Raw genomic sequence first — 15,902 nt, forward strand, 5'->3', positions numbered from 1 at the left:
ACGTTATGTTTGGCACTGAGGTTAGTCATCAGTGTCTTCAAATGTATGTGTTTGGACATGAGTTTGCGAGCCTGTTTTCCTCAATGCATTGTAATTGCTATGCATCCTGACATAACATTTGACATATTGCAGAAAGGGATCTATAGAGCGTCATATGATATCAAAGAGCCCAGGCTGAGCAATGAGCCAACTGTTCTCACCTAAAATATCTCATAGCCTTTCTGTTATTTATACATTTGACTGTATCTTCACTTTAGGACTGTAAATTAATAAATTGTTACACATATATATATATATATAAATGGTGTCTTTTTTCATTCTATGTGCTTATACACCTTAAAGAGTAGACTGAGGTTATAGACTGTCTTAGTGGTTATTAAATTCCACTCTGTACAGAGTAGACTGAGGTTATAGACTGTCTTAGTGGTTATTAAATTCCACTCTGTACAGAGAAGACTGAGGTTATAGACTGTCTTAGTAGTGGTTATTAAATTCCACTCTGTACAGAGTAGACTGAGGTTATAGACTGTCTTAGTAGTGGTTATTAAATTCCACTCTGTACAGAGTAGACTGAGGTTATAGACTGTCTTAGTGGTTATTAAATTCCACTCTGTACAGAGTAGACTGAGGTTATAGACTGTCTTAGTGGTTATTAAATTCCACTCTGTACAGAGTAGACTGAGGTTATAGACTGTCTTAATAACGGTTATTAAATTCCACTCTGTACAGAGTAGACTGAGGTTATAGACTGGCTTAGTGGTTATTCAATTCCACTCTGTACAGAGTAGACTGAGGTTATAGACTGTCTTAGTGGTTATTCAATTCCACTCTGTACAGAGTAGACTGAGGTTATAGACTGTCTTAGTGGTTATTAAATTCCACTCTGTACAGAGTAGACTGAGGTTATAGACTGTCTTAGTAGTGGTTATTAAATTCCACTCTGTACAGAGTAGACTGAGGTTATAGACTGGCTTAGTGGTTATTCAATTCCACTCTGTACAGAGTAGACTGAGGTTATAGACTGTCTTAGTGGTTATTAAATTCCACTCTGTACAGAGTAGACTGAGGTTATAGACTGTCTTAGTGGTTATTAAATAACACTTTGTAAAGTGGTGTACACAGCTGGCTAGACTAACTACACTAACTAGGTTAACTTACCAATAACACTAACTAACTGTTTTTTTAGCTGACATGGGCTAACTGAACAGCTGCCAGTGACTGACAACACAAGGAGAACAACTGCTGATGCAAAAACCACATTCTAAAAAAAACACATTTTGTGTGTGTGTGTGTGTGTGTGTGTGTGTGTGTGTGTGTGTGCGTTTTAAGGTGCGAGTGTGTAATGAATAGCTTAATTAAGTGTAAGAAACTGTAGGCTTAGTAACTAGTAGATTGGTCCTCAGACTTAACAGCCACCTGGACTGTATGATTCTCATTGGATTTCCTGAATCCTGGTAACCAGTGTGGCGGCGTAGCCTAATGGTTAGAGTGTAGAGGCGGCAGGGCAGCCTAGTGGTTAGAGTGTAGAGGCGGCAGGGCAGCCTAATGGTTAGAGTGTAGAGGCGGCAGGGTAGCCTAATGGTTAGAGTGTAGAGGCGGCAGGGCAGCCTAGTGGTTAGAGTGTAGAGGCGGCAGGTCAGCCTAGTGGTTAGAGTGTAGAGGCGGCAGGGCAGCCTAGTGGTTAGAGTGTAGAGGCGGCAGGGCAGCCTAGTGGTTAGAGTGTAGAGGCGGCAGGGCAGCCTAATGGTTAGAGTGTAGAGGCGGCAGGGTAGCCTAATGGTTAGAGTGTAGAGGCGGCAGGGCAGCCTAGTGGTTAGAGTGTAGAGGCGGCAGGGCAGCCTAGTGGTTAGAGTGTAGAGGCGGCAGGGCAGCCTAGTGGTTAGAGTGTAGAGGCGGCAGGGCAGCCTAGTGGTTAGAGTGTAGAGGCGGCAGGGCAGCCTAGTGGTTAGAGTGTAGAGGCGGCAGGGCAGCCTAGTGGTTAGAGTGTAGAGGTGGCAGGGCAGCCTAGTGGTTAGAGCGTAGAGGCGGCAGGGCAGCCTAGTGGTTAGAGTGTAGAGGCGGCAGGGCAGCCTAGTGGTTAGAGTGTTGGACCTAGTAACCGGAAGGTTGCAAGATCGAATCCCCGAGCTGACAAGGTAAAAATCTGTCGTTCTTCCCCTTAACAAGGCAGTGAACAAGGCAGTGTTCCTAGGCAGTCAATGAAAATAAGAATTTGTTCTTTAATGGACTTGCCTAGTTAAATAAAGGGGGGAAAATCTATTCAAAGCTGCATGTCTTGCTCTTCATTAGGCGAAGCTACCAATGTGTAGAATAACTCTGGCCTTTCTCTCTCAATTACATACAATTTAAGGGCTTTATTGGCATGGGAAACATGTTTACATTGACAAAACAAGTTCTAAAAATAATAAAGACGTTTCAAATGTCATATTATGTAAATATACAGCGTTGTAACGATGTGAAAATAGTTCAAGTACAAAATATATTGTATTTACAATGTTTTTTGTTCTTCACTGGTTGCCCTTTTCTTGTGACAACAGGTCACAAATATTGCTGCTGTGATGTCACACTGGTATTTCACCCAATAGATATGGGAGTTTATCAAAATTGGGTTTGTTGTCAAATTCTTTGTGGGTCTGTGTAATCTGAGGGAAATATGTGTCTCTAATATGGTCATACATTTGGCAGGAGGTTAGGACGTGCAGCTCAGTTTCCACCTCATTTTGTGGGCAGTGAGCACATAGCCTGTCTTCTCTTGAGAGCCAGGTCTGCCTTCGGCGGCCTTTCTCAATAGCAAGGCTATGCTCACCAGTCTGTACATAGTCAAATCTTTCCTTAATTTTGGGTCAGTCACAGTGGTCAGGTATTCTGCCACTGTGTACTCTCTGTTTAGGGACAAATAACATTCTAGTTTGCTCTGTTTTTATGTTAATTCTTTCCAATGTGTCAAGTAATTATCTGTTTGTTTTCTCATGATTTGGTTGGGTCTAATTGTGTTGCTGTCATGGGGCTCTGTGGGGTGTGTTTGTGTTTGCGAATGAAGCCCCAGGACCAGCTTGCTTAGGGGACTCTTTTCCAGGTTCATCTAAGTGTAGGTGATGGCTTTGTTATGGAAGATTTGGGAATCGCTTATTTTTAGGTGGTTGTAGAATTTAACATCTCTTTTCTGGATTTTGATCATTAGCGGGTATCGGCCTAATTCTGCTCTGCATGTATTATTTTGCTAGACCAAATCCCCGAACTGACAAGGTAAAAATCTGTCCTTCTGCCCCTGAACAAGGCAGTTAACCCACTGTTCCTAGGCCGTCATTGTAAATAAGATTTTGTTCTTAATTAACTGACTTGCCTAGTTAAATAAAGGTCCAATAAAATAAATAAAGGTTAAAAAAATAATAATAATTGGTGTTTTACTTTGTACACAGGGGATATTTTTGCAGAATTATGCATGCAGTCTCAATTTGGTGATTGTCCCATTGTTTGAATTCTTGGTTGGTGAGCGGACCCCAGACCTCACAACCATGAAGGGAAATGGGCTCTAAATCTGATTCTAGTATTTTTTTTGCAAGATCCTAATTGGTATGTCAATTTTTATGTTCCTTTTGATGGCATAGAATGCCCTTCTTGCCTTGTCTCTCAGATCGTTCACAGCTTTGCGGAAGTTACATGTGGCGCTGATGTTAAGGCCGAGGTATGTATAGTTTTTTTGTGTGCTCTAGGGCAACAGTGTCTAGATGGAATTTGCATTTGTGATCCTGACAACAGTACCTATTTTGGAACACCATTATTTTTGTCTTACTGAGATTTACTGTCAGGGCCCAGATCTGACAGAATCTGTACAGAAGATCTAGGTGCTGCTGTAGGCCCTCCTTGGTTGGTGACAGAAGCACCAGATCATCAGCAAACAGTAGACATTTGACTTCGGATTCTAGTAGGGTGAGGCCGGGTGCTGTAGACTGTTCTTGTGCCATCGCTAATTTGTTGATATATATGTTGAAGAGGGTGGGGCTTAAGCTGCATCCCTGTCTCACCCCACGGCCATGTGGAAAGAATTGTGTTTTTTTTCTCCATTTTAACCTTGTTGTCACTTGTTGTTTGTGATTTTAGAAAGTTGTATGTTTTACCCCCAACACCACTTTCCATCAGTTTGTATAGCAGACCCTCATGCCAAATTGAGTCAAAAGTTTTTGGGAAATCAACAAAGCATGAGAATACTTTACCTTTGTTTTGGTTTGTTTCTTTGTCAATTTGTGTGGGCATGGTCTGTCATACGGTAATTTGACATTTGCTCAGTACATTGTTTTCACTGAGGAAATGTACGAGTCTGCTGTTAACAATGATAATGCAGACGACTTTTCGAAGGTTGCTGTTGACGCATATCCCACGCTAAAATTTGTCTCCACTTTGTGGATTGGGCTGATCAGTCCTTGGTTCCAAATATTGGGGAAGATGCCAGAGCTGAGGATGATGTTAAAGAGTTAAAGTATAGCCAATTGGAATTGTGGTCTGTATATTTTATCATTTAATTTAGGATACCATCAACATCACAGGCCTTTTTGGGTTGGAGGATTTGTATTTTGTCCTGTTGTTCATTCAATGTAGTTGGAGAATCCAGTGGGTTCTGGTTGTCTTTAATAGTTGATTCTAAGATTTGTATTTGATCATGTGTATGATTTTGCTGTTTGTTCTTTGTTATAGGGCCAAAAAGGCCGGAAAAGTGGTTTATCCATACATCTCCATTTTGGATAGATAATTCTGGACCTCCTCTCTCTGGTCCTCCTCTTGCTCTCTCCCTCTGGTCCTCCTCTTGCTCTCTCTCTCTCTGGTCCTCCTCTTGCTCTCTCTCTCTCTCTGAACCCCTCTCTCTCTCACTCTCTGTCTATCTTTCTCCCTCTTTGTCTATCTCTCTCCCTCTTTCTCTCTGATCCTCCTCTCTCTCTCTCTCCCTCTCTATGATCCTCCTCTCTCTCTCTGATCCTCCTCTCTCTCTCCGATCCTCTTCTCTCCCGGATCCTCCTCTCTCCCTGATCCTCCCTCTCCCTGATCCTCCCTCTCTCACTCTGATCCTCCCTCTCTTTCTCTCTCTCTGATCCTCCTCTCTCTCTCTCTCTCTCTGATCCTCCCTCTCTCTCTCTCTCTCTCTCTGATCCTCCCCTCTCTCTCTCTGTCTGATTCTCCTCTCACTCTCTCGCTCTTTCTGGTCCTCCTCTCTCTCTGGCCCTCCTCTCGCTCTCGCTTCTCAAATGAGGAAGTTCACAGCCGTGTTTGTAGCAGCTTCCCTTTTACAGCTTTCTCCCCACTAACAGGAAGAGAGAGAGAGAGAGAGAGAGAGAGAGAGCAAGAGAGAGCGAGAGTGGAGGAGAAGAGAACATACGCGAAACATGAAGAGTATGGTTACTAGCTACAGTTGAATCTTCCCTGATAAGTCCTTGTCTAGTGTGATAGTCGATGCTGTATGTAGCTGAGTGTTTTCAGTAGAAGACCAGGATGTCTACGTCGCTCCAGCCATGGCACCATGGTAATATCACCCGATCTAAGGCTGAGGATCTGCTCTCCAAAGCAGCTAAGGATGGGAGCTTCCTCCTCCGGGACAGTGAGTCCATACAGGGTGCCTACGCCCTCTGTGTTCTGTAAGTAAAACATACCATAAGATACATATATATATATATATATATATATATATATGGATAAAATGGACAGTTTAACAGTCTAAAATTATGTTGGAAAGATCAAATTGAGGAAGGAAGATGTTCCGAGATGTTCATCCCTTATATCTCTTTGTAAAGTAGTTGAAAGTAGCTTTGAGAGGAAACCATACTGCCATACTGATTACTAACTGCAGTATAATTTCTGTTGCAAAGAAAAACAGACAAGGAAATAATTGACAGTTGAACATTTACCTGTCAACAACGATGTTGGAAAGATCTAATTGAGGACAGTCGGTCGTCTGTTGAGAGTTCATCCCTGTATATCTCTTTGCGTGCAGGTAGCAGTTGAAAGTAGCTGTGAGTAGGGAGAGTAAACCATCCCATACTGAATACTGACTAGTCTGTTTCAAGAAAGAATTGACAGTTAAACATATACTGAGCTACAATGATGTTGGAAAGTTCAAATTGAGGAAGGAAGATCATCTGTTGAAGTCGTGTCCCTTTCCGTAAGAAGAGCTTATCAAAACTTTAAATCGTAAATGAAACCAGGATCGGCGCTAAATGCTTTTGTTATTGGGATTTCAATCTGTAAAATACCTTCACCAACGTTCAAAAGTTTGGGGTCACTTAGAAATGTCCTTGTTTTTTTATTAAAAAAATATATATATATACTTTTTTTGTCCATTAAAATAACATCAAATTGATCAGAAATACAGTGTAGACATTGTTAATGTTGTAAATGACTATTGTAGCTGGAAATGACTGATTGTTTTATGGAATATCTACATAGGCGTACAGAGGCCCATTATCAGCAAACATCACTCCTGTGTTCCAACGGCACGTTGTGTTAGCTAATCCAAGTTTATAATTTTAAAAAGGCTAATTGATCCTTTGAAAACCCTTTCGCAATTATGTTAGCACAGCTGAAAACTGTGGCCTGATTAAAGAAGCAATAAGACTGGCCTTCTTTAGACTAGTTGAGTATCTGGAGCATCAGCCTTTGTGGGTTTGATTACAGGCTCAAAATGGCCAGAAAGGGTTAGGGTTTCTTCTGAAACTCGTCAGTCTATTCTTGTTCTTGTTCTGAGAAATGAAGGCTATTCCATGCTAGAAATTACCAGGAAACTGAAGATCTCGTACAACGCTGTGTACTACTCCCTTCACAGAGCAGCACAAACTGTCTCTAACCAGAATAGAAAGAAGAGTGGGAGGCCCCGGTGCACAACTGAGCAAGAGAACAAGTACATTAGAGTGTCTAGTTTGAGAAACAGACGCCTCACAAGTCCTCAACTGGCAGCTTCAACAGTGAAGAGGCGACTCCGGGATGCTGGCCTTCTAGGCAGAGATCCTCTGTCCAGGTTTAACATCAACAGTGAGGAGGCGACTCCGGGATGCTGGCCTTCTAGGCAGAGTTCCTCTGTCCAGTCTCAACATCAACAGTGAAGAGGCGACTCCGTGTTCCTCTGTCCAGTGTCTGTGTTATTTTGCCCATCTTAATCTTTACTTTTTATTGGCCAGTCTGAGACATGGCTTTTTCTTTGCAACTCCGCCTAGAAGGCCAGCATCCCGGAGTCGCCTCTTCACTGTTAACGTTGAGACTGGTGTTTTGTGGGTACTATTTAATGAAGCTGCCAGTTGAGGGCATCTAAGGCGTTTGAACAGAAGTGTACAGTACTTCAGATACAGTTTCTCCTGCAGTATGGAACTGACAGCGCTTTGCATGTTTTTGATTTACATTTATTAAACCTTTATAAAACTAGGCAAGTCAATTAGGAACAAATTCTTATTTACAATAACGGCCTGTCAAGAGGCCTGCTGGGAAAGAGGCTGAACAACACAGCATGGTAGCAACAACATGACAACAACACGGTAGCAACATGATAATAACATGGTAGAAACACAACATGACAAAAACATGGTAGCAACATGATAATAACATGGTAGCAACAACATGATAATAACATGGCAGCAACAACATGATAACAACATGGTAGCAACATGATAATAACATGGTAGCAACAACATGATAATAACATGGCAGCAACAACATGATAACAACATGGTAGCAACATGATAATAACATGGTAGCAACAACATGATAACAACATGGTAGTAACATGATAATAACATGGTAGCAACATGATAATAACATGGTAGCAACATGATAATAACATGGTAGCAACACAACATGACAAAAACATGGTAGCAACATGATAATAACATGGTAGCAACACAACATGACAACAACAAGGTAGCAACACAACATGACAACACAGCATGGTAGCAACACAACATAACAACACAGCATGGTAGCAACACAACATGACAACAACATGGTAGCAACACAACATGACAACAACAAGGTAGCAACACAACATGACAACACAGCATGGTAGCAACACAACATGACAACAACACGGTAGCAACACAACATGACAACAACATGGCAGCAACACAACATGACAACACAGCATGGTAGCAACACAACATGACAACAACGTGGCAGCAACACAACATGACAACAACACGGTAGCAACACAACATGACAACAACAAGGTAGCAACACAACATGACAACACAGCATGGTAGCAACACAACATAACAACACAGCATGGTAGCAACACAACATGACAACAACACGGTAGCAACACAACATGACAACAACAAGGTAGCAACACAACATGACAACACAACACGGTAGCAACACAACATGACAACACAACACGGTAGCAACACAACATGACAACACAGCATGGTAGCAACACAACATGACAACAACGTGGTAGCAGCACAACATGACAACACAGCATGGTAGCAACACAACATGACAACAACGTGGTAGCAGCACAACATGACAACACAGCATGGTAGCAACACAACATGACAACAACGTGGTAGCAACACAACATGACAACAACATGGCAGCAACACAACATGACAACAACATGGCAGCAAAGACAACATGACAACACAGCATGGTAGCAACACAACATGACAACAACGTGGTAGCAGCACAACATGACAACACAGCATGGTAGCAACACAACATGACAACAACACGGTAGCAACATGATAATAACATGGTAGCAACACAACATGACAAAAACACGGTAGCAACATGATAATAACATGGTAGCAACACAACATGACAACAACAAGGTAGCAACACAACATGACAACTCAGCATGGTAGCAACACAACATGACAACACAGCATGGTAGCAACACAACATGACAACAACACGGTAGCAACACAACATGACAACAACAAGGTAGCAACACAACATGACAACACAGCATGGTAGCAACACAACATGACAACAACACGGTAGCAACACAACATGACAACAACATGGCAGCAACACAACATGACAACACAGCATGGTAGCAACACAACATGACAACAACGTGGTAGCAACACAACATGACAACAACACGGTAGCAACACAACATGACAACAACAAGGTAGCAACACAACATGACAACACAGCATGGTAGCAACACAACATAACAACACAGCATGGTAGCAACACAACATGACAGCAACACGGTAGCAACACAACATGACAACAACAAGGTAGCAACACAACATGACAACACAACACGGTAGCAACACAACATGACAACACAACACGGTAGCAACACAACATGACAACACAGCATGGTAGCAACACAACATGACAACAACGTGGTAGCAGCACAACATGACAACACAGCATGGTAGCAACACAACATGACAACAACGTGGTAGCAGCACAACATGACAACACAGCATGGTAGCAACACAACATGACAACAACGTGGTAGCAACACAACATGACAACAACATGGCAGCAACACAACATGACAACAACATGGCAGCAAAGACAACATGACAACACAGCATGGTAGCAACACAACATGACAACAACGTGGTAGCAGCACAACATGACAACACAGCATGGTAGCAACACAACATGACAACAACACGGTAGCAACATGATAATAACATGGTAGCAACACAACATGACAAAAACACGGTAGCAACATGATAATAACATGGTAGCAACACAACATGACAACAACAAGGTAGCAACACAACATGACAACTCAGCATGGTAGCAACACAACATGACAACACAGCATGGTAGCAACACAACATGACAACAACACGGTAGCAACACAACATGACAACAACAAGGTAGCAACACAACATGACAACACAGCATGGTAGCAACACAACATGACAACAACACGGTAGCAACACAACATGACAACAACATGGCAGCAACACAACATGACAACACAGCATGGTAGCAACACAACATGACAACAACGTGGTAGCAACACAACATGACAACAACACGGTAGCAACACAACATGACAACAACAAGGTAGCAACACAACATGACAACACAGCATGGTAGCAACACAACATAACAACACAGCATGGTAGCAACACAACATGACAGCAACACGGTAGCAACACAACATGACAACAACAAGGTAGCAACACAACATGACAACACAACACGGTAGCAACACAACATGACAACACAACACGGTAGCAACACAACATGACAACACAGCATGGTAGCAACACAACATGACAACAACGTGGTAGCAGCACAACATGACAACACAGCATGGTAGCAACACAACATGACAACAACGTGGTAGCAGCACAACATGACAACACAGCATGGTAGCAACACAACATGACAACAACGTGGTAGCAGCACAAACATGGTACAAACATTGTTAGACACAGACAAAGCAAAACAATGTGATGTAGACTTTCTGTTTCTTCATGACATAAATCAACATCTGTTGGAATTGAAAAGGTTTTTCCTCAAGACTTTGATCAACCAGAGAAACTGTCTAGAATACTGTTGGTGTTTCGTGCAGTTTTAGATGTGACTAACTAAATGGCGGGAATTTTGTATGTAATGAAGACCGATTTTAAAGTACACATGCTTATTACTGCAGCGGCCAACGTATCTGCACATGCTGTCATGCCGCAAAGCTGGTTCGACCGCACTGTACAACTCACACCACACATCTTTGTGTCACTGTGGGCGCTCATTTGAATAACTGGTAAACAAATACAGAAATGGTCATGTGCTATTTTCCGTTGGAAAGAGAAAGACCAATGGAAGTGTGTAAGATGCCGTCTGTTATTACTGCACCTGTCACACTCTTCTCTTAAAAACATTCAAGATTACATATCTGCTGTAATCCTTATGATACTATCCCATCTCTTCTATTTCCAGGTACCAGAACTGTGTGTATACCTACAGGATCCTACCCAATGAGGACAGGAAGCTCTCGGTCCAGGTGAGACAACTCTTTTGAGGGGCAGAAGCTTTTAGTCCAGGTGATACAACTCTTTTGAGGGGAGGAAGCGCTTAGTCCAGGTGATACAACTCTTTTGAGGGGAGGAAGCTCTCAGTTCAGGTGATACAACTCTTTTGAGGGGAGGAATCTCTCAGTCCAGGTGATACAACTCTTTTGAGGGGAGGAAGCTCTCAGTCCAGGTGATACAACTCTTTTGAGGGGAGGAATCTCTCAGTCCAGGTGATACAACTCTTTTGAGGGGAGGAATCTCTCAGTCCAGGTGATACAACTCTTTTGAGGGGAGGAATCTCTCAGTCCAGGTGATACAACTCTTTTGAGGGGAGGAATCTCTCAGTCCAGGTGATACAACTCTTTTGAGGGGAGGAAGCTCTCAGTCCAGGTGATACAACTCTTTTGAGGGGAGGAAGCTCTCAGTCCAGGTGATACAACTCTTTTGAGGGGAGGAATCTCTCAGTCCAGGTGATACAACTCTTTTCAGGGGAGGAAGCTCTCAGTTCAGGTGATACAACTCTTTTGAGGGGAGGAATCTCTCAGTCCAGGTGATACAACTCTTTTGAGGGGAGGAAGCTCTCAGTCCAGGTGATACAACTCTTTTGAGGGGAGGAAGCTCTCAGTCCAGGTGATACAACTCTTTTGAGGGGAGGAAGCTCTCAGTCCAGGTGATACAACTCTTTTGAGGGGATGAAGCTCTCAGTCCAGGTGATACAACTCTTTTGAGGGGAGGAAGCTCTCAGTCCAGGTGATACAACTCTTTTGAGGGGATGAATCTCTCGGTTCAGCTGAGATCTGAACTCCATTTTGAGCGTAGAACCCCCCCACAAAGCATTTACCGTTACTATGTTGATCAACACAAGTTCTGAGCCTTATACCACCAACTTGTATGGCTGATATGGTCTCTTCCCAGGTGTTGGGTGTTAAGGGCTATTTTAAGAGCCACTTCTCAATTCCTCAATAATCAGACAACTTCTGCTCTGGTTTTCAATACCGTCAGCAATGAAAAAAGGCCATGTGTGGTGGTAGAGTTCTGGAATGTACCGGTGTATTGTGAATATTGTGCAACCTATTTTGGTTATACAGTACGTTGAACCAAGCCGTACTTGTGCGGAGAGGAAAAAAAAATGTGCTGAAGTGTGAGCGCTCCATAGAACTAGACACTAAATATAAACAGCCTTGTTTCCTGTGGCTGTGAATATGCGACACTGCTAATGTCCTCTTCTTTAATGAAGGGCGAATACAGTACACCGGATGTCTCTTCATCTGTAGGCCCACTCTCTCTGCTCTCTCTCTGTCACACAAAGGCATCGTTGTGTTAGGCTGAGGTTGAGATGGAAACACTTCTGGTTAATATGCCTGTATTAGTGTGGCAGTCAGAATATTCAGAACCTAGAGACGACTCTACAGTAGTGATGAATTAGATCGATTTTCATTGATCTATTGTAGCTGAAAAGCATTATAGTCATCTTGAGTTTTAGCCTGAGCTAAACACAGACGTGAAGGTTAAAACGATTTCCATAGGCCACTCTGCTAATGTTAAAGGGTACTTCGGTTTCCATAGGCCACTCTGCTAATGTTAAAGGGTACTTTGGTTTCAACAGGCCACTCTGCTAATGTTGAAGGGTACTTCAGTTTCTACAGGCCACTCTGCTAATGTTGAAGGGTACTTCGGTTTCTACAGGCCACTCTGCTAATGTTGAAGGGTACTTTGGTTTCAACAGGCCACTCTGCTAATGTTGAAGGGTACTTCGGTTTCCATAGGCCACTCTGCTAATGTTAAAGGGTACTTTGGTTTCAACAGGCCACTCTGCTAATGTTGAAGGGTACTTCAGTTTCTACAGGCCACTCTGCTAATGTTGAAGGGTACTTCAGTTTCAACAGGCCACTCTGCTAATGTTGAAGGGTACTACGATTTCTACAGGCCACTCTGCTAATGTTGAAGGGTACTACGGTTTCTACAGGCCACTCTGCTAATGTTGAAGGGTACTACGATTTCTACAGGCCACTCTGCTAATGCTGAAGGGTACTACGGTTTCTACAGGCCACTCTGCTAATGCTGAAGGGTACTACGGTTTCTACAGGCCACTCTGCTAATGTTGAAAGGTACTACGGTTTCTACAGGCCACTCTGCTAATGTTGAAGGGTACTACGATTTCTACAGGCCACTCTGCTAATGCTGAAAGGAAACTACGGTTTCTACAGGCCACTCTGCTAATGTTGAAGGGTACTACGGTTTCTACAGGCCACTGCCAATGTTGATCAAAACCGTCTTCCTCTTTCAGTAGCAGAAAGTTATAAATTATTCTGAGGCGTGGGCGTATGAAAAGCCACAAAGTTAATCTTGTGCGCAACAGAAAATAGCAGACCCTTCACGCAAAAATATAGATTTTCACTGCATTTAAATTAATCAACGTATCCACAGTGGCTGTGAAATGGGCTGAAGAAAACAAGTCACTAGGTAGTTAATACTCTGAAGAAACCAGGTGACTTGGTAGTTAATACTCTGAAGAAACCAGGTGACTTGGTAGTTAATACGCTAACGAAACCAGGTGACTAGGTAGTTAATACGCTAACGAAACCAGGTGACTAGGTAGTTAATACGCTAACGAAACCAGGTGACTAGGTAGTTAATACGCTAACGAAACCAGGTGACTAGGTAGTTAATACGCTAACGAAACCAGGTGACTAGGTAGTTAATACGCTAACGAAACCAGGTGACTAGGTAGTTAATACTCTAAAGAAACCAGGTGACTAGGTAGTTAATACGCTAACGAACCCAGGTGACTTGGTAGTTTGTACGCTAAAGCCCTTGGAATTTAGCCAAACAGTGGAAAGAGTGTTTAAGCTGTATGATTGGTCTAGAAGGAAACCCTGTCATTCATACAACATCAAGTCTCTCTGGAAACATAAAGCCTTAGAAGAACTCTCACGTTGCCACACTGAGAAGATCTATACTGGCACCAGAGAGGAAGCACCAAGTAGAGAGATGAGAAGAACAGGCTACTAGCCTGTCTTGCTGTTGGTGCTCTGTAGTGTTCTTGTCTTGCTGTTGGTGCTCTGTAGTGTTCTTGTCTTACAGTTGGTGCTCTGTAGTGTTCTTGTCTTACTGTTGGTGCTCTGTAGTGTTCTTGTCTTACAGTTGGTGCTCTTGTCTTGCTGTTGGTGCTCTGTAGTGTTCTTGTCTTGCTGTTGGTGCTCTGTAGTGTTCTTGTCTTCCTGTTGGTGCTCTGTAGTGTTCTTGTCTTGCTGTTGGTGCTCTGTAGTGTTCTTGTCTTACTGTTGGTGCTCTGTAGTGTTCTTGTCTTCCTGTTGGTGCTCTGTAGTGTTCTTGTCTTACTGTTGGTGCTCTGTAGTGTTCTTGTCTTCCTGTTGGTGCTCTGTAGTGTTCTTGTCTTACTGTTGGTGCTCTTGTCTTGCTGTTGGTGCTCTGTAGTGTTCTTGTCTTACTGTTGGTGCTCTGTAGTGTTATTGTCTTGTTGTTGGTGCTCTGTAGTGCTCTTGTCTTGCTGTTCGTGCTCTGTAGTGTTCTTGTCTTCCTGTTGGTGCTCTGTAGTGTTCTTGTCTTGCTGTTGGTGCTCTGTAGTGTTCTTGTCTTACAGTTGGTGCTCTGTAGTGTTCTTGTCTTACTGTTGGTGCTCTGTAGTGTTCTTGTCTTACAGTTGGTGCTCTTGTCTTGCTGTTGGTGCTCTGTAGTGTTCTTGTCTTCCTGTTGGTGCTCTGTAGTGCTCTTGTCTTGCTGTTGGTGCTCTGTAGTGTTCTTGTCTTCCTGTTGGTGCTCTGTAGTGTTCTTGTCTTCCTGTTGGTGCTCTGTAGTGTTCTTGTCTTACAGTTGGTGCTCTTGTCTTGCTGTTGGTGCTCTGTAGTGTTCTTGTCTTACTGTTGGTGCTCTGTAGTGTTCTTGTCTTGTTGTTGGTGCTCTGTAGTGTTCTTGCCTTACTGTTGGTGCTCTGTAGTGTTCTTGTCTTACTGTTGGTGCTCTGTAGTGTTCTTGTCTTCCTGTTGGTGCTCTGTAGTGTTCTTGTCTTGCTGTTGGTGCTCTGTAGTGTTCTTGTCTTCCTGTTGGTGCTCTGTAGTGTTCTTGCCTTACTGTTGGTGCTCTGTAGTGTTCTTGCCTTACTGTTGGTGCTCTGTAGTGTTCTTGTCTTCCTGTTGATGCTCTGTAGAGTTCTTGTCTTACTGTTGGTGCTCTGTAGTGTTCTTGTCCTACTGTTGGTGCTCTGTAGTGTTCTTGTCTTACTGTTGGTGCTCTGTAGTGTTCTTGCCTTCCTGTTGGTGCTCTCTAGTGTTCTTGTCTTACTGTTGGTGCTCTGTAGTGTTCTTGTCCTACTGTTGGTGCTCTGTAGTGTTCTTGTCTTCCTGTTGGTGCTCTGTAGTGTTCTTGTCTTGCTGTTGATGCTCTGTAGTGTTCTTGTCTTGCTGCTGGTGCTCTGTAGTGTTCTTGTCTTGCTGTTGGTGCTCTGTAGTGTTCTTGTCTTACTGTTGGTGCTCTGTAGTGTTATTGTCTTGTTGTTGGTGCTCTGTAGTGTTCTTGTCTTACTGTTGTTGCTCTGTAGTGTTCTTGTCTTACTGTTGGTGCTCTGTAGTGTTCTTGCCTTCCTGTTGGTGCTCTGTAGTGTTCTTGTCTTGCTGTTGGTGCTCTGTAGTGTTCTTGTCTTGCTGTTGTAGTGTACTAAACTCAGAAGTGCACTAAACTCAGAAGTGTACTAGCCTGTGATGAGATCGTTGAGAAACAGTGTATCAGGACCATGGCTTGATGGTACTACATACATTTAAACCCACATGAGTGCCTGGAACTTTCAATTCTTCAAACCATTTCACACTTGTGTTGGATTATATTTGCCCAGATTTTTCAAATCTGTACTACTACCATTGTGGACTCCAAAGGGTACTAGGCTGTGATTACTGTTCTGTTCTGTAGTTCACTAACCTG

General features: G+C 43.0%; 1 protein-coding gene across 2 annotated transcripts in view; it reads left to right on the top strand.

The window, feature by feature from the left end:
- The first annotated feature begins 5,236 nt into the window (after positions 1–5,236).
- Positions 5,237–15,902, top strand: part of LOC110524859 (phosphatidylinositol 3,4,5-trisphosphate 5-phosphatase 1) — a 45,134-nt gene continuing 34,468 nt past the window's right edge. For both annotated transcript variants that reach the window (XM_036978951.1, XM_036978952.1), the window contains exons 1-2: positions 5,237–5,624; positions 10,894–10,957. In XM_036978951.1, coding sequence (XP_036834846.1) covers positions 5,482–5,624; positions 10,894–10,957 — 207 coding nt within the window. In that variant the 5' untranslated portion in view covers positions 5,237–5,481. The remainder of the gene's footprint in view (positions 5,625–10,893; positions 10,958–15,902) is intronic.

This window comes from Oncorhynchus mykiss, chromosome 5 (assembly GCF_013265735.2).
Source record: "Oncorhynchus mykiss isolate Arlee chromosome 5, USDA_OmykA_1.1, whole genome shotgun sequence".
Classification (NCBI taxonomy): Eukaryota; Metazoa; Chordata; class Actinopteri; order Salmoniformes; family Salmonidae; genus Oncorhynchus; species Oncorhynchus mykiss.